We start from the raw sequence: 22491 nt of genomic DNA, 5'->3' as shown, positions 1-22491 counted from the left end.
CTTCTAGCCTAGTAATGTTTGTTATGTGAATAAGATTTGTCAGAAGCTACTGACATTTGCAGATGCTGCTAAATTGGTCCATCTTATCAGACATCCCGCCTCCAGCAGTAGCCAATTCCTGATGCTTCAGAGTAATGTGAAACCCCTGTAATGCATCTGCCTAACTGAAATTAGAGGGCAGGCGTCCCCCTTTCCTGACACTCGGATAACTAGTTCATTCCTTAAAGCATGAAATTCTTAGTGCAGGAGACTAGTTCTTTTTCCCCACAAAACTGAAGGCTGGTCCAGGTCTGCACTTTTGTACCGGCCTGGGTGTGTGGGGGAAAAAACACACCCCTTAGAAACCTAGCTATGTAGACAAAGCTCCCAGTGCCTAAGAGGGCTTCTGTTGGTGTAGTTAACATTGTATGGGGAAGTGATGTTCTTATACTTGGAGAACTCCTTCTCTTGGTGTACGCTCCATCTACACTACAGCACTATGCTGGCATATGCTCAATAGTGTACCATAACCTGAGTTCCTGACTGATGGATTGCTCTCAGGGAAGGAAGGATGGACCTTGAAATATCTCTCTCAGCTGTATGAACCCAGGATCTTGTATGGATCTCTTTCTCTGCATGAGCTGCACACCAATTCACAGGCTGGATTTACCTAGCTTTTCCTCTTCATCTTAGCCCTCAATTCCTGGAGGCCAGGGCCTTCCCGTGTATAACACTGTTTATCTACTCCTTGTGGAGAAGCAGGAGCCACAGAGGTTACTAATGGACCTGCTGTGCTTTTTTGCATAGATACAGGCATGCTCCACTGCCAGACTCTTCAGTCTGCACAAGTGACCCTTTATTACTCAGGTGGAAGGTGGGCTGTGAAGCCATGCACCCAGACTTCTCTTCTCAGTCACAGGTTTGAGACAGTGGCCAGTAATGGATGCTTCAGAGGAAGGTGCAAGAAATCCCATGGTGACCAACTATGAAGTCATTTGGTCATAAGGGAGTTTTGTTCCTGATGCACTCAGTTGTCATGAAACATGAGGATTTACATGCTGCTTTTGTACAAACAAAAAAACCCCAAACAAAACAGATGTTGTTATGAATGTCCTCATTAACAATATCAGTGTCTATCCTTTTTTAATCCCACTAATCTATTAGCTTTATTATTTCATGGCAATGAATTCCAAAGTTAAGTATGCATTGTGTATAAAGGTATTTCCTTTTATCGGTTTTCAGTTAGTTGCTTTTGAGTTTCGTTGGTTGTCCCAAGGCGCTGATGTTATGAGAGAGGGTAATTAGGAGCACCTTATTTACCTTTTCTGTACTGTTTATTTTGTATACCTCTATCCTATCTCCTCTCTGAATTGAACAGTCCCAGTCTTTTCAATCACTCATCATACAGAATTCCCTCCATGCCTCTAAGGGTATATCTACACTACCAGCTGGATCAGTGGGCAGTGATCGAGCCAGCGGGGATCGATTTATCATGTCTAGTCTAGACATGATAAATTGACCCCTGAGCGTTCTCCCGTCGACTCCTGTACTCCACCACCGTGAGAGGTGCAGGCACAGTTAACGGGGGAGTAGCAGCAGTCGACTCACCACGGTGAAGACACCACGGTAAGTCGATCTAAGTACGTCGACTTCAGCTACGTTATTCACGTAGCTGAAGTTGCATAACTTAGATCGATTTCTGCCCCCCCCGGTGTAGACCAGGCCTTAGTCATTTTTACTTGTCATTTTTAACCCGCCTCAATTTCTGCAATATCCTTTTTGAGCTATGGTGACCAGTATTGCAGGCAGTATTTCAAGTCAGGTCGTACAGTTGAGATATATAATGGCATTGATGGCATTGTAATGTTTCCAGTATTATTCTCTATCCCATTCCTTATGCATCCTAACATTTTGTTAGGTTTTATGACCAATGCTATAAACCAACCAGAGTCTTCGTTGAAGTGTCCTGATGTCCAGGTCCTTTTCCTGTGTGATTATACATAGTTTAGAACAGGGGTTCCCACAAGAAATTTTTTGGTGGCCTCGGAGTGCGACCACTAACTCTTGTTAGTGCCCACTTTGACAATTTGTCCTAAAATATTTATTTAACTTCAGGAAAAACAAATATGCACATCCAAGTCATGGTAATTTATTTATGTAGGGTTTTTTGCAGACACAATAATAAAAATAATGTACAGTTGTTTCTATTCTTTACTGGACCTAAACAATAGAAACAAAATAAGGTGCTTTGCACATTCTTGTCTTTTTGTTGTTTCTTTTGCTTTTTTTTGCCCCCCCCCCCCCTTTTTTTTTTTAGACTTGCTAGCTAGTAAGGCTGCTGCTGTGAAAACTGATATTTGTATGTATCACTTTTCATAGCAGACTTACTAGTTAGCTGGGAGGCAGTGAAAAGTGATATTAACAAACATACAAATATCACTTTTCACAGCAGACTTACGCAGCCCCGGGAAGCCAGGGGACAAATTAAGCTGTGCATGGAGAGGTGGGTAGGGAGGCAGTGGGGGTCAGGGGTGATGGGGTGGGGGTGGGCGGGAAGACCCTGGGACTGGAGCCTGAAGCCTGATTCCCTGCGCGGAGCCTGACGCCCACCACCCCAGGTCTGATGCCGGAAGCTTGAGCCCCACCACCCCTTGGAAGGTGGGGAACTTACGCCTGCTCCTCTGGCATTTGTGGCTCCAAATGTTCACATACCAATGTGATATATGCCATCATGTGCCAGCAATGCCCCTCTGCCATGTACATTGGCCAAACCGGACAATCTCTACGCAAAAGAATAAATGGACACAAATCTGACATCAGGAATCATAACATCCCCATACCTGCCGCCCCCCCATTTCCCCTCCCCCCCCGAGTGTGCCGCGTTCCTGCTCCTCTGCCTACCTCCAGGCACTTCCCGCTGCAAACAACTGTTTGGTGGTGCTTTCCAGGAGGGAGGAGCAGGGAGCTGCATACTCAGGGGAAGAGGTGGAGAAGAGGCAGGGCAGGGCCGGGGATTTGAGGTAGGGGTTGGAATAGGGGCAAGGAGGGGGCGGAGTTGGGGTGGGGACTTTGGGGAAGGGTTGGAAGAGAGAGGACGAGGTGGGGCCTCATGGAAGGGATGGAGTGGGGGTGGGGCCGGGGGCAGCGAGGTGTGTGTGTCAGTGATGTGGCCCTTGTGGTCATTTGAGTTTGAGATTCCTGTGTTAGACTGACCTCACACTTAGTAAGGCAACTCACATCTTTTCATGTATTTATACCTGCTCCTCTATTTTCCACTCCATGCATCTGATGAAGTGGGTTCTAGCCCATGAAAGCTTATGCCCAAATAAATTTGTTTGTCTCTAAAGTGCCACAAGGACTCCTCGTTTTTTTTGCTGATACAGACTAACACGGCTACCTCTCTGAAACCTGATTTAGACAGACATCTAGCAGAGTATTCTGTTTCTGCTGTGACACTGGGATTTTGTAGTCTATTATTATCACTTCTTATTTGTATTATAGAAGTGCATAGGATCCAAGCAAAAACAGGGTCCCACTGTGCTAGCCATTGTATAAATACACTAATAGACAGCCCCTGCCCCAAAGATCTTGTGATTTAAATAGACAGAACAGACAGGATAGGATAAAGGAAAGGGATATAACACAGATATAGTTATTTAATTGGCTTCCATAGTCTTTTTGAGCAAGACCATCCAATAAAATGGCTTCCCTCCCTCCCCCCCCCCCAAGATTAAATATTAGAGTAGAGAAATTTGGGTGTTTTGAGATCTTGAGTTCATTGTAATTGCTGTATCCTGCGTTAATGGCCCCAAGCAGAGGCCAAAGAAAAGGGCTACAGTCAGGCCGCCAGCTTTCAGGTGTTGCAATCAGCAGGTGCCAGCTGGCTGCAGTATGTGTTTTAATAACCATACAGGAGGGTAATTCATTTCTTCATGTGTTTGGATTTTATATGGGAGTCACCAGGCTGGGAAATCTTTTAAGATGCCCGTCTGGATCCCAGGTCTGGCTGTCTGACGGGAAAATACAGTTGTCTCAAGGTAGCTTTTGGAGTTCCAGGCAGGTGCACTCTTTCCAAAGTACAGCAGAGGACCCAGCTGGCTGGAGAAGCCAGGAGAACCAGGAGAAGAATTTAGCAGGGTAGGTGGGGAAAATACTGACTTTTGATGGCCTTTGCACAGACTTCGAGGTCTGAGGGTCGGTGTTTTATCTTCAGTCTTAGCTGGAATGCCCGTCAGTTTTGTTCAGATCAGCAGCTGTCCTGTAGCAGGGTCAATTACAGTAAGAGGGGAGGCAGTGTGGTCAGTGGTTACAGCAAAGGTCTGGATGTCAGGAGAATGGGATTCTGATTCCAGTTCTGCTATTAACCAAGATAACACAGTGCGCTAAGACCCTTCACCTCTCTGGGCCCCTATTTTCTTTTCTGGAAAACAGGGTTAATGATACTTAGCACTTTGCAAAGGTTGGTTTGAGATCTCAGCTGAAAGTCGTTACAGTAAGTACAAAGTATTCTGTAAATGTCACTTGTCCAGATTCTGACTGTGGTTGCTCCATAAGGCTTGACAACAGGCTTTTCCTAGCGTGCCCAAGTTCTCTGCTTTGAAGTGGTTGTTTATTCCTCCTTCATCCTTTTTAATGATACGAGATGTGATCAAGAGGCAGCTAAGACTCAGTTACATAACTTGTTGCTAGGGTTTCTCTTTGGCAGCTCTACCCTGATATCTTTCAGGAATGCAGGGTTTTTCTGTTAAGCAGCCAACTCCCAAACCAGCTAACATTCTCTCCCCCTCCCCCCCACTATTTTAAAATTCTAAATGGGTTTGAGAAAAGTTATTACTCTTGTTGAAGTGAAGGATTGATACCTAAACAGCAGAGTGGACAGGTGTTTAGCAGACTTCCACCTCAAAGGGTTCTGGTTTAATACACCTCAATCCTGATCTCCAACACACCTGCTAAAACAGTCCCGGGGTCCCACAAAGGATTGCCAGTGCATCACAGTCCTGATGTACAGCATCACCTCTTATTCTACTCTAGTCATAGGGCTCCCTACAGCTTTGCCAGAGCAAACAGAAAAATTGTCCTCAGTCCAGCACCATATTGCCCTCCACAGTAATCAGGACATAATTCTCCTTTCCTCTTTCATGCCCGTCCTACTAATAATATAGTGTGCAAATAAGGGAGGGACCATTGTTTTCTTTGGCAAAAGATGAACGTCTGAGAAAATATTGAGACAGAGAAGGTGCCAAAGATGTGCCTGTTATGCCAAAGGAGAATGTGTCCCAAGATTGTCTTTAAGCCGCATTGTCTCTGCAAGGCCCCACATTGCAGCCCCATCAGTCTGTCTGTGAGGACTGCATGGGACTCCTGTCAGAGCATGTCATTATTCCTTGATCAGCCAGTGGAAGCTGTTGTTTTGAGTGGTACCAAATTCTTCTCGCCTTCTTGAGACTAAGCATGCTGAATCCAAAGCTCCAGTCCAGGATTTAAACCTGGCAGCGCGGTCATTCAGCCCCGAATGCGTTTTATTGGTCACAAATTTTCTTCCTGACTGCTGCTATTAGATATGCTTTGCTAGCCTGGATGCAGATGGCAGCACAGTATCAAACTGGTTGTGTCCAACATGTGTGGCCTATGCTTATTTTGTATATAATATGTGGTGAATTTATCCTCTTACCTGGAAATCATGTTTGATAAGGGATTACTAGTGGAAGTTGTTGCTTGTGGTCAGAGGCTAGTCTCTTTCAGAACTAGAGATTATTTCCCCCGCCTTGTCTCTCTAATATCCTGGGACCAACCCGGCTACAATAATGAGAAAGTTAACATTTTTATCCAATAGCTGTGCTTATCATCAGCTTTTCCATACTAGCCCAGTCTTCCACCTGAGTTGTTGTTTGCCAGATTTGTTATGTTTTGTGTTTTGGTTCCAAATTGTAATTAACTAGTTTTTAGTGGCAATTATTGCTTTGGAAGAATCAATTTAAGATTACCATAGCTTGGCACCTCTTCAAATTCCCCTGTCTCCATCTGCTGGCAAGGAAGGAGATACTCAGACACCTGGGACTGATATAAAAATGGCTCACTAGAAATGGGTTTTGACTCTTTAAAATGCATATAAAATGACAACTTATCAATTATTCTGTCAGCTCTGAAAGCACATTATAAAAATTGCATTTTCTTTGTTGAGACTTTAGATTATTAGAACAAAATATTAAAATTATATATTTACTTTCCATAATTGATGCTATTTGTTTAATTTGCACTCTGAACTCAGCCTGGACAATGTAACCTAGTATATTTCTGTCAAATCAGCAGTCTCTAATAATTTTCACTTTTTGTCTCTCATGCACTATAACAAAGCTGTAACATTAAGGTTCCAGACACTGTAGAGGAACATTTAAATCCAACAGAAAAGAAACCAAGCCTGTTTTCACTAGATATTTGACTTAGTTTTAGTGTCGGGTTTAAAGGTTACTTCATTGATCTTACATTTTATTAAACCTACGTGTCTAGCCTAACTTTTCAAAATCTGTTTCTTTTTGCAAAACCTCAATTTGCGGCCTAAAATTAGTCTGACAACATCACTAACATCCATTAGGCTGGCTTTCTGGGTACGACATCTTTCCCTGGCAAACGATAGACTTGATTTAATGAACCTTTTCCCTCTCTTATATTTTGATTCTGACTCAGCTAAAACGATATTTCAAATGCAGAGAGAAATATCTTTTATTGGACCAACTTCTGTTGAAAGCTCCTCTCTCTCACCAATAGAAGTTGGTCCAATAAAAGATATTACCTCACCCACCTTGTCTTACTTTTTCGTTGGTTTTCTTTACTAGTTCTGATACATAGGACACTTCTGAAGTAGTAGATTTCATTTTTAAGGGAGGGCTTCACTCCTGATTGTGTCCTCCCATGTTCTCCTACCAATCGTAGTTAATCTCTTTCAGAATGTGACTGTTTAAATAAATGAAGGTACATTGTCAAGGCGTGGTCATTGGTCACATGTGCATTGTAGGAAAAGTGTGTTCCTGGAGTTGTGTATCTTTATCTTAATAATTACTAGTGTGTTTATTTTGATGTAAAAATCCCCTATTTCAAAAAATTTCATGAACTTGAATGTACTTAGTGTTGCTTATAGAGTTTTTTAAATCTTCCATAAAAGCTATCAATTATTTGAACTTCCAGTTATGTTGCTTATTCCTCATGTCCTTTCAGTGATGTTCAACTGGTATCTTTTTGTAATAAATTCTCTTGAATCCCAGAAGCTTGCACTGTATACTCCTGGGGGCATTCTGCGCCAAAACATTTAAAATGCTGTGCACAATATTTTAAAATTCTGAAATTTTAGTTGTCAAAATAACACTACATAATCATGCCAGTTTCAATTATTTTGGTAATTTAGTTCAAAGTACCTGTCCCCAAGTATGTCTGTAACAATACAGACACACACACACAAATTCCCCCAGGAGCAGAGAGTTAAAGAACCCCCTATGACAACCCAGTTCCTGTTTCTCTGCCACCTTCCCCACCCCCTGAGCCCAGCTTGTGGGAGGGGGGGGGAGGGACAGACACCCACAACCCCCCCCCCCCCCCGAGCCACCTACAGGGTCCCCCCCAGCCAATACACCCGAACCCCCTCCTCCCTAGAGCCCAACCACGGGGCCCACCCTTCCCGAGACAAACCCCTTCCCCCCCACCCCAGGGATCCAGAAGGAGAAACAGCCTGATGCTCAATCCCAGGCCTGCATAGAGTTTCCTGTGCGCTGCCCTCTCCTTCCCCCAGAGCATGCTGGGAACTGCAGCTGCCAGGAACCCTCTAGCTCCCTCTCCCTCCCCCCCAGCAGCCCATTTCTGTGGGGAAAAAGGAAATTCTGCGCTTACAACGTTCATTTCTTCAAAATTCTGCATTGCGCACTGGCGCAGAATTCCCCCAGGAGTAACTGTAAAGTGAGAGGTTAAAGTGTCAGAGTTTATCTTGTTTCCCCACTGAGTCCTAGCTACTGTCATGTAGGATATTTTGTACGTTCACTTATCAAAGGATAAATAATTGGTTTGATGCTATTTCCCCGACTCTCTCTCTCATTAAAAGGCAGATCAGAAGCGGCGCACAGAAATTTCCTTACTAGATGACATTTCATCGCAATGTCCGATCGTTTGGGGCAAATAACCAAGGGAAAGGATGGGAAAAGCAAGTACTCGACTCTCAGCCTGTTTGATAAGTATAAAGGAAAGTCAATAGAAGCTATCAGAACTACAGGTAAGTAATGTCAGAGACAAGCTAGTTAAGGTTTCTCTTGCAGGGTATGTCTTTACTGCAGTGTTAACTCAGTTGATTGGCACCTGCGTGTGAGCAGCCACACTACAAAACCAAACTTGAGTTAATATGTCCCCACTGGCGCTACACTCACCTGTGTATGTCGCTAGGACTTCTGAGGATATATCCCATGGCGCTTTGCTACAGTAAGCTGCACTCTGATGGTTGCATGTAAGATACAGGAGGCAATTGTCCCGCTCTGCTCAGCGCTGGTCAGGCCTCAGGTGGTGTATTTTGTCCAGTTTTGTCCACTCTTTAAAAAAGATGTGAACAAAGAGGGAGAGTCCAGAGGAGAGCAACAAAAATGATAAAAGATATAGAAAACCTGACCTATGAGGAAAGCTTTGAAAAAAATCTGGGCCTGTTGAGTCTTGAGTAAAGAAGACTGAAGGGGGACCTGATGATGATCTTCACATACGTTAAGGGCTGTTATAAAGAGGATGGTGATAAATTGCTCTTCATGTCCCCTGAAGGTAGGACAAGAAATAATTGGCTTAATATGCAGCAAGGGAGATTTAAATTGGATATTAGGAAAAACTTTCAAACTCCTAAGGATGGTTAAATACTGGAATAGTTTACCCAGGGAAGTTGTGGAATCCCTGTCATTGGAGGTTTTTAAGAACAGGTTAGACAAACACCTGTCAAGGATGGTCTGGGTATTCTTAATCCTGCCTGAGCACAGGGGACTGGACTAGATGACCTTTCAGGGTCTCATCCAGTCCTATATTTTTATGGTTCTTTCCCAATTAGTTGTGGGAGAACTTGTTGGTTCTTTGGGCACATGGGGGAATTGTTGGAAGGCATTGGAGGACTATCGGCACTCAAGCGGTTTAACCTGTGTCCTCACTGCAAAGTGAACTTGTTACCAGTTCGATTAAAAGCCTCACTCAGGTTTTAGTCTACGCCCCAGGGCAGCTAGCCAGGATGTAAAGCAAACTAAACTCTGGCCAGAGATTTTTGTGTGTGGATTGGAGCTGGGTTAGGAGCCCAGGTGAACTCTGCTGTGAAAATTTACCAGAAGTGGGGATACTGAGGTCAGAAAACTGAAACTAATAGGCTGGGTTTATTCTAAACTCAGTGTGGGATGGAAGAGTAGACAGAAGGAAGATTTTATCTCAATTTAGTAAACTAGGTCTAGTGGTTAGAGCAGAGGGGACTTGGATCCAGGACTGCAGGCTTCTATTTCTAGGGCTACAGATGTGTGGCCTTGGACAAGCCACTCAACTCCTCTGTGCCTTTACTTAGCTCTGAAATGGAGATGATAATTCTATTTACCTACGCGATTATAGGTGATGAGACGTAATGCCCTGTTTGGAAAGCACTGTGAGATCCAACAGAGAGACAGGTTCAGTCCCAGCAAAGTTAACTGAGCCCTTCTTCCTGCTGGAGAAGATAAACTTGATGTTTTATGTGGTTTTCTAGATGAGGCTTTGGGCTAGAGCTTTAAATAAAAACCCACGGCCTTGTCTGATCTGCATAGTTACTAACAATCCCAGGACACTTTCCATAAGAGGAAGGTTTTTGCCTCTGTCCTTGGCCAATATCTCCTGTCTTGTCACTGTTGTGTTTGGGTTATGTGCCAGCTGATTGTCAGTCCACCACAGAGGTGACAGCATTGCAGTGGTTCTTTTGGAGGAGAGAGTCTGTATAAATATGAAGTACTAATGTTATAGAAGTGCATATTAGCATTGCTGTTGCAGTGTGATTCTGCAGGTTAGGGTCAGATTTTGCCACCCTTACTTTCATTAAGTAGTATCTTACTCCTATTTGTCCCATTGAAACAAATGGGACTATTTGAGGGGTAAGGCATATAACTGAGGTAAATGAGGAGAATCTAGCCCTTAGTGACCTGCTGTCCCTGTCACCAGTTATTCCTAGACATGGCTTACAGAGTCTTGGGAAAGTTGCTGCTGCCCGGCGCATGCCACCTCCTGCAAACTTGCCAAGCTTGAAGTCTGAGAACAAAGGAAACGACCCCAACATCATTATAGTACCCAAGGACGGTACAGGATGGGCAAACAAGCAGGATCAGCCAGACCAAAAGAGGCAAGTGGAGCAATTCTTATGTAAACCCTCTCAAACAAGAAACAGAAATTATACTCAGTCATGCTGAGCATTCTCTTTGGGCTTTACTAGTGACTTCTCCCCAGGTGGGATTGGTTACCATGTAGATTTAAGAATACTGTTGGATTACTAGATCCATAGAACCCTGCCTGTATACAAAATTTGTCTCTGAGTCCGATCTGCAAACATAGTCTGCGAATAGAAAGCAGATATCCACAGATTTTGATGGCTCTAAAGATCCAACCTCTCTTTTCATTCCTCTCAGCAGGAAGCACTCTGAATCAGTACTGAGCCAGTGCACAAGCTTCATATGAGGGGTCACTGTATTGCTAGAGTTGATTGTCTCCTTTACCCCACCTAATCTCAGTTGCCCTGTTGTCCTTTCCCAGTTCCAGTGCGACGGCTGCACAGCCGCAGGAGTCGCTGCCGCAGCAGGGTTTGCAGAAATCTGTCTCCAATTTACAGAAGCCGACACAGCCAATCAGTCAAGAGGTAGGTGCAAGTGGCGCTGACGACTGCTACTCAGTTTTCCCCGGGCCCATGCAGCCTAAAGATTGACCGATCATTGATCTCTGGAATGTTCTGCTGCTGTTAAATTATCAAATCTATAGGAAGAGTTCAGCTGAAACCTAGGGAAAATGGCTGAAATATAAGGAACTTGATTTGCATTTGTTAAGGCACTTTATTTTGGTTCTCATTTAAAGGTAGTTGGGTGACATCAGATCCAGTTGCTACTTCTAGCCAAAGGTTTCACTTGATAAGAAGTGATTTGGTTGCGCGTGACAAACAGCGAGTGTCAGGGCCTGAAAAATCCCCTAACAAGTGAGATGTTTCCCCCGCCAGTGAACGTTCAGACCTAACCCCTCTATAAGCTGCAGAATTTAAGCTTCTACTGTAGCTGAAAATTCCAAACCTGTGAGATTTTTGGAAAGTCAGGGCAGAAGAAGGGAGGTTGTTGGGTGTATGACAGAGAGTGAAAGTCTTCCAAGCATAAGATGTGGCGTAGAAGAAGGCTGAAAATTGAGTGGAAGAATGTGTGGGAAAAGTGGCAGAGAAGGGAGACTGTGGCAGAGGAACAGACTGAGAACAGGCAGAGGAAATAGACAGGGAAGCCAGTGAAAGTATCCAAAGCAGGAGAAGTCAGGGTCCGAGCGAGGAAGAGGATTTTAACTGCAGCATTTTGGATAGATTGGAATGGGGGAGGTGCAGAGCGAGGAGGTGGCGATCTCAGTTGGAGGATTGGGGCACTAGCAGGATCCAGTAGCATCTGGATTATACAGTGATCTGACCACGATGGCATTGTCTTGTTTTACTTTCACCCAGAAGGTGAGGAACTTTCACGAGGGTCTTTTTCTTTTTGCAGAGTACAAATTCAGTGCCAGGTGGGCCAAAGTCATGGGCACAGCTGAATGGAAAGCCAGCAGGACAAGAAGGTGGTGAGTATGATTATGAATAATGGAGCAATGTACGTGCACACTGCTTTATAAACACACATGATGAGCTCTCTTCCATGATGCACTCCCAGTCTAAAGTCTTGTCTAGACATAGTTAAACTTGCACTAGTATAACTACAATGAGGTCATTACTGTCTATGCTGTTAATGGCTTCGGCTTGACTGAGGAGCCTGAAACCAAGGTAACATTTTGAGCAGAAAAATTAACTCCTTAAATTGCGATCTGGCTGATTGGGAATATGGCTGTTTTTATACGAGATGTAGGTTCTAGTTGCCATGAATATTGGTATTTAAGGCTCAGAAAGAATATCAGTAGGCCTGTGGCACTGAGCTTTTAACAGACCAGGAGCCACTAGCTCTTCAAATAAAATTGCAGAGTGTCTAAAGAATGAAATAGATTTAGAATGCAAAACGAGATGTAACAAGCTTATGAAAGCTGTCTCAAAGCTCAATCATCAAAGCAGAAGCTTACACTTGCCTGAGGTGACTACCAGCACAAATACATATTTAACCTTTGTATCTTTTTTTTTTTTTTTTTTTAATTGCTGCTTTCTCTGAGATTGTTGCCATATGGACCCCATCTAGGGTAGGTTTTAAATCTGTGGGCCAAATTAGCATCTCCTAGAGAACTGTGGTCAAACATTGCCCTCTAAGAAAGTGCTAATGTGCTTTGAGAACTCAGTATAGATCAGGCCATTGTTAAGATACAGTACTTAAACCTGAGGAAAGAGCTACGTGCAGGGCTAAGAAGAGCTTAATTAGAGGATAATTGAATCAGAGAAATCAGGCTCCAAAGACTTATTAGGTCATCTTGTCCTCTGCACCTGTTCTGCAACTGCTTTGAGCAATTGCATTTACAGTCTAGTTAAAGCAACAGTTTCCAGTATTAACAGCAAGGATTGAGATCTTTGCCCATTTGCTCATTTTTTTTAGTTATTGTGTCTTCCTTAAAGATGTCATTTTTGTTGAAGCGATGGGGGAAAGGGGAGAATTTTGTAAATCTGCTGTACTGTAATACGGTATTTGAGTTATCAATTGGGATGTGAATGCTGAAACTGTATGTATTTCCTGTCCAAAGGAATCTTCAGGGAAGGATGTTTACACTGCATTGCACTTACCCCAGAGCAGTGCATGCTGGGGAATTAGGCTCCATGCCGTTGATACTGGCACACACACAATCCTTCTGTTGTGCAGCATTATCTGTTTGGGAAAAGTTTGCTCTCCCCCCTGCCCCCTTTTGCCGAGTCATAATGTAAATCTGTCTTGAAAGATGCTAGTTAACCTTCGCTGTTCATGCTATTAGAATTCTCACTATTCAGACAGATCAGTGCAATAATGCAGTACAGTTGGGAACTTTGGTACTATAAATGTTTGAGATGTGACCCATCTCATACATTTTAAGAACATAAGAATGGCCATACTGGGTCAGACCAAAGGTCCATCCAGCCCAGTATCCTGTCTGCCGACAGTGGCCAAGGCCAGGTGCCCCAGAGGGAGTGAACCTAACAGGTAATGATCAAGTGATCTCTCTCCTGCCATCCATCTCCACCCTCTGACAAACAGAGGCATGGGACACACCATTCCTTACCCATCCTGGCTAATAGCCATTAATGGACTTAACCTCCATGAATTTATCTAGTTCTCTTTTAAACCCTGTTATAGTCCTAGCCTTCACAACCTCCTCAGGCAAGGAGTTCTTACATTTTAAGACTGATAACTTTTGCCAAATGTTTGTTTGGAAATGCTACATATAGTACTAACTTTTTTAACTGGAAACAATTTTCAACTATGGGATGAAGAACCACGATTTTGACCATGCAAAATCCTATGCTGTGAAACAGCATCTATGAACATGTTACAAAGTAACATTTTTTAAAACCGTCTTTCCAGAATTTAAAGGGACACTGTTAAAATAGGTTATGCTCTAAATTTTGCTAGTCTGTAAATGTTTTTTATGCTTTTACCGAAAGCGATAGAAATATTTTAATTTAAACTAATTTTTAAAGAAATTGTAAAGAAAATGGTAGGGTAGATTTTGTTTTGGCTTTTTTTTATTGGTTGTTTTTTTGTTTTTGATTTTTGGTTTTTTTTTTAGTTGACTAATCCTCTCCCTTATTGGAAACCTGAACACAACAGCACTGACTTAATGTATGAGTTCCAGAAAGTGAAACTGACTAAATAGGCCAATTTTGCTTCACTTTTCAGAGCAGAAATGGCAAAGATCTTCAGGTGTGTTTAATAAACACAGGTGGGGTGTGTAACATACAGTTTTGAAATGGACTTTTTATTTGGACAATGCCCCTTTAGTGCAAGGAAACAGTTATCAAAACAAAGCACACACGACTCAACAGGCTCAGGATTTCTGTGTGTTAGTTACAAAATGACTTTCTGATGAAGTGTTCTTTAATATTGTGTACGGTTGTAATGCTGGCAGTTTTCTTCTACACAGTGTAATCTTGCGAATGGGTTTAGGATGAATTGCGGTTCACTGCTTTCTACTCATCATGGGATCGTTATAACAAACAAAAAGCCACCTTAGAGTTGCATTTTATGATCGCTAGAGACTCAGCAGGGTAACTCTCCAGTAAGAATAACTGAACCTGGGCAGATTTGGTCAGTGATCTGTATCTTAATGCTATAAAGGAAGGCAGTATATGTACCACAGTGTAACACTTGATGCTTATTTATAACTTCTCACAGAGAACATTGCAGGGAGCATAACAACATAATTCTGCAGTGGACAAATAAAAGTTGGAGGAATCTGAATATAAATGTTTAGTGCTTCATAGCATTTCTGAAGTGAGCTTCCTGAATTTTCATTTCCAGTTCAGTGTGAATGAACATATTGTACAAAAACAATCAGGGAGCTGCAGAACTTTAATTAGTTTTGTTGAACACAGGAATTTAAATGAAACCCATGCATTAGTAGTGGCTAGGTACTTCAGTATGGACGTGTGTTGTCATGTTAGCCACAGCCAGGCATGTCAATAACTAGTTAGCAAATGCTGAGGCAGGCAATAATTTGTGTTTGTGCTAGAAACTGAGATTTTTCTCGAGAAAAAATTTTGTCCTATGGTTCCTGGATGATTACAAACAAGGCAGGGCTGTTGCAGGACGGAGCAGCCTTGTCTTATCTGTGTTGTGCTCTTATTTCTTCAACAGGTTCAAGGGCCTCAAGCCGACTGTTATCCTTCTCTCCCGAGGAATTTCCGACGCTGAAAGCAGCTGGCGAGCAGGACAAGGTTGGCAAAGAAAAGGGCGCCTTAGATCTGTCGTATGGGCCAGGACCAAGCCTCCGCCCCCAGAGTAAGTAAATGGCAGCATATTGCTTTCCTGCCAGCCAGCCAGCCACAACCCTTCAGATCATTTTTAAAAAAAGTGGAGAAATGGCCCTCAGGCCAGTCTGCAGTAGTTTCGAATGCTTCCTCTCCCGTGTTGTCTGTCACTCCTACAAGCCTCCATGGTCTGCTTGTCTCCGCAAATAACGACAGAATCTTGGGGCTGAAATTGGGCACTTGAGTTCTGCAGGACAGGCAGCTAAATATTTACTGTCATCTGCCTAATAATTACTTAAAAATTGCCCTTTGTGTGAGGGAAGAAGGTTATGTTGGGCAGTGGGACGCAAATGAAATATTGTATCAGTTCTGTTCCCTAATGAACATTTGTCCGTAGCGCAAACTATCACTTAACTGTAGCAGTACTTTTGATAGGAAATACCCACTCTTGGGATAGCAGAGATGGTGTAGGTCAGTATTTGGGCTCACTGACGGCTAGCTGCATGCGTAAGCTTGCACACTCACTGCTGCAGCAATTCCTTAGTAACAGTTGATGCTATTAGTCTCTTCTATGAAATGTCTGTAAATTTTCCATTGTTCCTTGATTTGGTCTTTCTCTCCTTTGACTTTAATTACGAAGCCACCAGGTTATTCTGAGCCTGGAAACTCTTTGCTTGATGACCTTCGACATGTGCCCTCCCCCCACACACTCACACATGTATTATTTCATTTTCAGATGTCACCAGTTGGAGGGAGGGCGGTGGGAGGAACATTACCTCTGCCACATCTCTGACCGCCTCCCCTCCTGAGCCGGGCAGCAAGACCTCTAGCACAGGAGATGGAGCCCCCTCCTCAGCGAGTGCCAGCGATCCTAAGGAGCCCTCTCTCCGCCCGGCTCAGCCTATCCGTAAAGGGGCTTCGCAGTTCATGGGAAATGCGTACCATCCGCCTACGTACCATGACATGCTACCTGCTTTTGTAAGTCCCTCTGCTCCCACGAGCTGTGTGCGCGCGTCCGTTTCTCCCTGATTGTAGGGTGTCACCGTTCCCACTCAAAGAAATTAATAGTGTGTGAGGGGGAAAAATGTTATGTCTGATTCTTCTAGCAGAGGCACCAAATTTCCAGATCCTCCCCTCCCAGGTATTGCTCTGGGCCGGCTGAGATCTCTTCCCTTATTTGTCTTGCCATTCCCATCTTGTAGATTTCTCTGACATTTGTCCTCAATAGCCAACATAAGTGCAACACTGATCCCCTCCATTCAGAAAGAAATGCCTGCGCCCGCTGAAAAGCCTCATTACCTCTCAACTGGCATGGGAAAGGATGGTGTCCAAGATGACACCATGCCTACCAATCAGATAAATCTGAAATGTTCTCCCTCCCTTCCGAACCCCAGCCCTAAAATGCCCTTGTAATATTAATAAATATATTTTTTTTGGCAAAGAAAAACCAGTATGTTTATCGTTGTTCTGTTTCAGATGTGTCCACAACAGTCATCTGAGGTCCCTGGATCACTGGACCGTGGGTCTTTCCCCCTTCCTCAGCTTCGGCTTGAGCCCCGTGTCCCTTTCAGACAATACCAGATGAATGACCAAGATGGGTAAGGCCTCCAGAACTGACTCACTTGCAGAGGAAAATTAATATAGGATAAGTTCCTTATCTTATGCAAGAATCTTATGAAATGAGCCAGCCTGGTGGATAAAGCTGTATGCCTGGCTTCATTTAAAGCCTCGGTGTTTTGCTTCCTCTGCAGCAGGGTCAGGGAGTGTTACAGAGGCAGGAAGCTGAGCTTCCAGAAGATGAGCGAGTCCTGCACTTTGTTCAAGGAACAGAAGAACCTCAAAAGAAATCCTGTCCAGTCCTAGGTCATAAGGATGGTGTCTGTGACCTATAGGCATCCAGGAGGGGCTATTGGAGGCTCTATAATAAACAATGAGGGGGAGATGAGGGAGGATTTAAAGGGCAATAACAGTTGTTTGTAGGTTTGCTGCGTAAGCATGAGAGACACAATGTAGCTTAAACTGGTGCATTGTTATAAATTGCAGGCATATAGATTCCCTGCGCTTTCCATCCTTCTCTCTTAACTGGTGTTTGCAGCAATATCTTTTTGTCTCACCATATAGAAAAGAGAATAGACCTGGGGTATCTCGCCCAACTCGTCCAGTTCGGCAGCAAGGAGAGCGGGCTCCCCGGCCCACCATTATCAACGCAGAAAACCTGAAGGAGCTGGATGAACTCGACACTGATGCAGATGATGGTTGGGCAGGTAAAGTGCCATTATCTTCTTGCTTCAAGCAAGCGGTAACTACCCAGGGAGTGAAGAGAATGAACTGCTAACCCTGCCATCCCAAAGAAAGACCCTATTCATTCCCATGCTCCACTGCCCTCCACACAAAAGAGGAGGGTGTTCTATGCAACATGGCAGCTGGTGGTGGTGTAAATGATGGTACAATAGATCGTTCAGGTCCTCCCATCATGCTGTACTCAAGGAACTGGATCTGAGGATTCATAAGCTTGATAACACCATGTGGCAGAAAGGGAACCGCTGGAGCTGATCTTCCCTTCTGGGAAGAGATTGAGTCAAAGTTAGCCGCAAATCCTGAGCGTCCCATCGTCTCAGTGCATGCAGCTGAAGTCTAGCTATGTATGATCTCGGGCACAGGATGCTTCATCTTCGTTTTCGTCCTCCCTGTCTGTAATGCATGCTACCAGTCTTCTGAAATCTGCCTGCGATTGAGATGTGTGGTCAAGACCTACACTGCTTGTTTTCGATAGTCCTAATGATAGCGCTGTGCTTGGACACTCAGTTTTTCTAAGTTGTGTCTGGTTTATGCCTATAGAGTGGTGCAGATCAAGATGCTTTTCAGTTTGTTATAGGGCCCTCTTTCTTTCCTTTGATGTATCCTTTCTTCACTCCCGCCACCATAGGCATACATGACGAAGTGGATTACTCCGAGAAACTGAAGTTTAGCGAGGATGAGGAAGAGGAAGAAGCTCTTAAAGACGGAAGACAGAAATGGTAAGAGGTGTCTGTCTGAGATTCCATTGGTGTTGTGTTCATACCTTTGGTTTCTCTTTCAACAAGTGTAAAAATTATCATAGGCTATTTAAAATTTGCTCTAATCATCAAGAGCAAAGGCTTAAACCCCCCCTCAACTTTATGGTATAACCTCATGGATTCCACTTTTCAAAATCTACGTTGAGACAGCTTTGTGGCATAAATAGGATACGTGACTGGGCGCCAGGAGACCTGTGTTCTGTTCCTTGTTATGCCACTGACAAGCCTTGTGACCTTGGGAAAGTTACTTCATCTTTGTGTACCTCATTTCTTCCATCTGTAAAAATGGTGGCGTTAATACTTACACATCTTTACAAAGCGTTTTGAGATCTACGGACGAAAAGCCCAATATACGTGTCAAGTATTTTTGTTTGTTGGATTCTCTAGTCCCTCTTTCCATTGTATTGTAGCTCGTATAACAAGCCTTCTTATGACTTGATGAATGAGTTGACAATGTGTTTTGAGATTATTTGGAAATGGTAATATCTATGGCATTTGTACAACAGGAACAGCTGGGACCCCAGAAGGCAGCGACAGCTGTCCCTGAGCTCTGCAGACAGTGCAGATATTAAACACACCCTGGAAGAAGGAAAGAACTGGGGTGACCCAGTTGGTTTGTCTCGGTCAGTTGTCAAGGTGCAAGGCCCCCAGCAGCCTTCAAGGAAGCTGAATGGCTGGACCCCTGCATCAGAATATCAGGTATGTTGAAGTTGCATAGATTGGCTTGTGCTGACAGGATGCTTAATATAACACATTACTCTGCTTCAGAATCCATGTTGAATTATACAAACGGCGGTCTAGCTCGAAGCACCCATTGTGACAAAATGAAACCTGAGTAAAGCGTGAGTAGTTTAGTGAGCAGCTAATCATAACAGGCAGGAAGACTGGAAGAGGATATTCTTTTGAGCCTACCAACTCTGCTCCTAATCATTTGGAGGGTGGGTGCACTGCTGAATGATACAAAGCACTTCCTTTACTCCCAGCTGTAGAGATTTTCCCGTGCAACACCCCCAGTAGAGAGAGGAGAGTGGGAATTTAAGCTGGGCCAGAATGCTTGGGTTGCCCCAAGATTTGTTTTGTGTGTGTCAATTTAGTAATGCTGTCTTTGGAATTTGTGCCTGGTGGCAATCAGTTTCCATCAGAAAGCAGGGGTCAGGTTTTTTTTTGTTTTTTTGTTTCCAAAAACTTTTTAAGCGTTTAGCAATTTAAGACTGAACCAAATGGGGTCGTGGACATATTCTCAGCTAAGCAGTTCTCTGTAGGTGGAGGGGAGGGGTTTTACCTTGTGTGGGATTAAAAAGGTTAAGTTGCATGAGGCTAGTTTTTTCAGATGATGCTCAGTGGGGTATTCCTTCCTTTGGCAGAAGCCCCCACTGGGATGTATTCTCAGACAGCAGTCCTTGGAGGATAAAGAAGAAAAGGTGCCCCTGAGACAGAAGTTTGTCCACTCTGAGATCTCGGAAGCTGTTGAGCGAGCCAGGAGGCGACGTGAGGAGGAAGAGCGACGAGCCAGAGAGGAACGCCTGGCTGCCTGTGCTGCCAAACTCAAGCAGCTGGATCAGAAATGCAAACTGGCTCAGAAAACAGGAGAGACCCAGAAACATGTGGAGAATGAAGATCTGAAACCCCCGAGTGTGGAAAAGAAGGTGGCTCAGGAGAATGGTCATACGTTCCGTAGAGGTAGGGAGATGTTACTCACCTTGCGTTTATATTATTGCCTTTTAGCTGAGCAAGGATGTAACCGCGCACTGCGGGGGCAAAGAAAGCGGTCGCGGGCTGCTTTGAGTCACATCACAAGGGATCCATTTTTTCTAGTTTTCTAAACGTTTATTTTGGGTCAATAACGTAGGGCCTCCTTTAAAGGGACACAATTGATTAAAAACTGTATTAAAAAGAAAAAAAAAATCTACCACCCCAATTTCCTTATCCAAGTTACAAACAACACCTTACCTGACTAGACAGAATTTTTACAGTCTGATTTACTTATTATGCCCTCTCTTTACTTGTCTCTCAATTTAGATGAGAACAAAGCCTCAAATTCCATTGTTCTTTATATAGTCAATTTCGCTTTCAGGTTTTCATGCTTTAATACAACACTACAATATTTATAATAATAAAAAATAATAATAATAATGGAGATATCCCATCTCCTAGAACTGGAAGGGACCTTGAAAGGTCATCGAGTCCAGCCCCCTGCCTTCACTAGCAGGACCAAGTACTGATTTTGCCCCAGATCCCCAAGTGGCCCCCTCAAGGATTGAACTCACAACCCTGGGTTTAGCAGGCCAATGCTCAAACCACTGAGCTATCCCTCCCCCCGTATTTAGGGTGCAAATACTGTAGAAAATGTTTAGAAAAACTTTCAATTTGGATGGTAGTCTTTTTCAGAGCTTAATTTGAAACAAACTAATTTAAGATGAGATTTGATGCAACCAGTGACACTTAAGTAGGTCCTTAAATACACATGAAGAGCAGCAGTTGGCTCTCAACAAAAGAATGGTGTGTATGTACAGTAACTCCTCACTTAACATTGTAGTTATGTTCCTGAAAAACGCAACTTTAAGCTAATCCAATTTCCCCATAAGAATTAATGTAAAGGGGGAGGGAGGGTTAGGTTCCAGGGAAATTTTTTTCACCAGACAAAAGACCCCCCCACCACACACACACACACACACACACACACACACACACACACACACACACACACTGTAAGTTTTAAACAAACAATTTAATACTGGTACATAGCAATGATGATTGTGAAGCTTGGTTGAGGTAGTGAAGTCAGAGGGTGGGATATTTCCCAGGGAATGCCTTACTGCTAAATGATGATTAGCAATTGGCTGAGCCCTCAAGGGCTCGTTATTAATGTAGCCTTACACTCTACAAGGCAGCACGAATGTAAGCGTGTGCTTCGCAGTATTATGTATATAGTTGGATTCAGTAGTAGTTTAGTTAGTATAGATAGTTTTCTCTCATAAGTTTCCTTTGGGGGTTCCCCCCTCTGCTCCCCCCGCACACATTTTCCCCGGCTCCAGGTATGCCTCGGGCTTTAAGCTGTGCTCAGACTGCGGCAGGTTTATGCCGAGAAGTGACCCGCACACTCGTGCTTGAAGTGTCTTGGGGAGGGTCACCTTAGGGACCGTTGTAAAATCTGTAGAGAGTTTTGCCCCAGGACCCTCAAGGACAGAGAACAGCACCTCCGAGTTTTGCTTATGGAGGCAGCATTTCGGCCTCAGTCAGACCCTGGTGCGGCAGACCCAGCCCCAAGCGCCGCCTCCTCGGTGTGCAGCGCTCTGGCACCATCGACGTATGAGCCGGTGCCGAGGAAGAACTCCTCTAAGGACCCTGGACACCCCCACGGCTCCACGCACAGGTCCAAGGCATTGGTCAGGCACGGGTCTCACTCCCCAGTGCCTCATAAAAGAAAGAAGGCCGACAGAGGGCGCTCCCCGGCCAGCATCAGCATTGACTCCTCATTTAGTTAATGTGGAAAGGCCAACTGGCTGATTAGTGGCCGTGTTCTGTGCGTCCTGCAGGAGATCTGTGCTCTAGAACTCTGCCTCTTGCTCCACCAAGGGTTAAAAAATTCTAAAAAGTGTGTTTGACTCATAAGGGCAGGGGCAAGCGCCTTGTCATTAAAATGACTCTTGTGGTCAATGTGAGGAGTGGCATTGGGCCCAAAATGGATTATTTTTCATTTTTCCTTGGTCAGAAGGATGGTGTAGCATTGGAGGGTTGTGTGAGCAGAGCAAGGAAAATGGAATGATCTTTAGGGCGGTCGAAGGAAGATAGCAGCTGAAATACTGTACATATGGTAGAGTATAATAGAGTGGAATGGCGAGTTCACCTGTGTAATACAATCACAATGTGCTCACAGGTCGTATGTGCAGTGTTCTCACAGGTAGCCTAAGCTAGCAGCTTTATAATGTGGACTATTCTTGTGGGCAGCAGAACTTAATCCAATCTTGTTTTCATCCCCCCCAGCTACTTCTGAATTTCATGCACAGGATGTCTCTGTTGGTTATCTAGAAGAGGAAACCACAGCCACAACAGTAGCTGCCCAAAACAGCACTGAGGAGGAGATTAGAGAAGCCACGTCCCCAGCACAAGAGTTCAATAAATACCAGAAATCACTTCCTCCAAGATTCCAGAGGCAGCAGCAGCAGCAACAGCAGCAGGTAAGAGGTCTGACAGCTCCGCCTTCCCTCCACCAACACACTCACACCTTCTCTCTCTTCACTGCACACCCTCATCAAATGTTGTTGTTTATTTGGGGCCAAATCTTATGCTCAGCACCAAGTAACCAGGCTTTGTGCTAGGGAGGTCCAGGGGGTGGGAAACAGGAATCTTCCT

General features: G+C 44.1%; 1 protein-coding gene across 5 annotated transcripts in view; it reads left to right on the top strand.

Annotated features, from left to right (window-relative positions):
* Positions 1–22491, top strand: part of PRRC2B (proline rich coiled-coil 2B) — a 69466-nt gene that overhangs the window by 10314 nt on the left and 36661 nt on the right. For 4 of the 5 annotated variants that reach the window (XM_054007735.1, XM_054007733.1, XM_054007731.1 and 1 more), the window contains exons 2-13: positions 8066–8233; positions 10159–10336; positions 10744–10846; positions 11718–11790; positions 14970–15113; positions 15819–16060; positions 16559–16680; positions 17204–17346; positions 18009–18099; positions 18645–18837; positions 19503–19818; positions 22123–22316. In XM_054007735.1, the coding sequence (XP_053863710.1) occupies positions 8119–8233; positions 10159–10336; positions 10744–10846; positions 11718–11790; positions 14970–15113; positions 15819–16060; positions 16559–16680; positions 17204–17346; positions 18009–18099; positions 18645–18837; positions 19503–19818; positions 22123–22316 (1914 nt within the window). In that variant the 5' untranslated portion in view covers positions 8066–8118. The remainder of the gene's footprint in view (positions 1–8065; positions 8234–10158; positions 10337–10743; positions 10847–11717; positions 11791–14969; positions 15114–15818; positions 16061–16558; positions 16681–17203; positions 17347–18008; positions 18100–18644; positions 18838–19502; positions 19819–22122; positions 22317–22491) is intronic. The other variant, XM_054007732.1, reaches the window with a different exon arrangement.

The sequence above is a fragment of the Malaclemys terrapin genome, chromosome 17 (genome assembly GCF_027887155.1).
Source record: "Malaclemys terrapin pileata isolate rMalTer1 chromosome 17, rMalTer1.hap1, whole genome shotgun sequence".
Classification (NCBI taxonomy): domain Eukaryota; kingdom Metazoa; phylum Chordata; order Testudines; family Emydidae; genus Malaclemys; species Malaclemys terrapin.
This window is presented reverse-complemented; position numbering and strand designations above follow the sequence as displayed.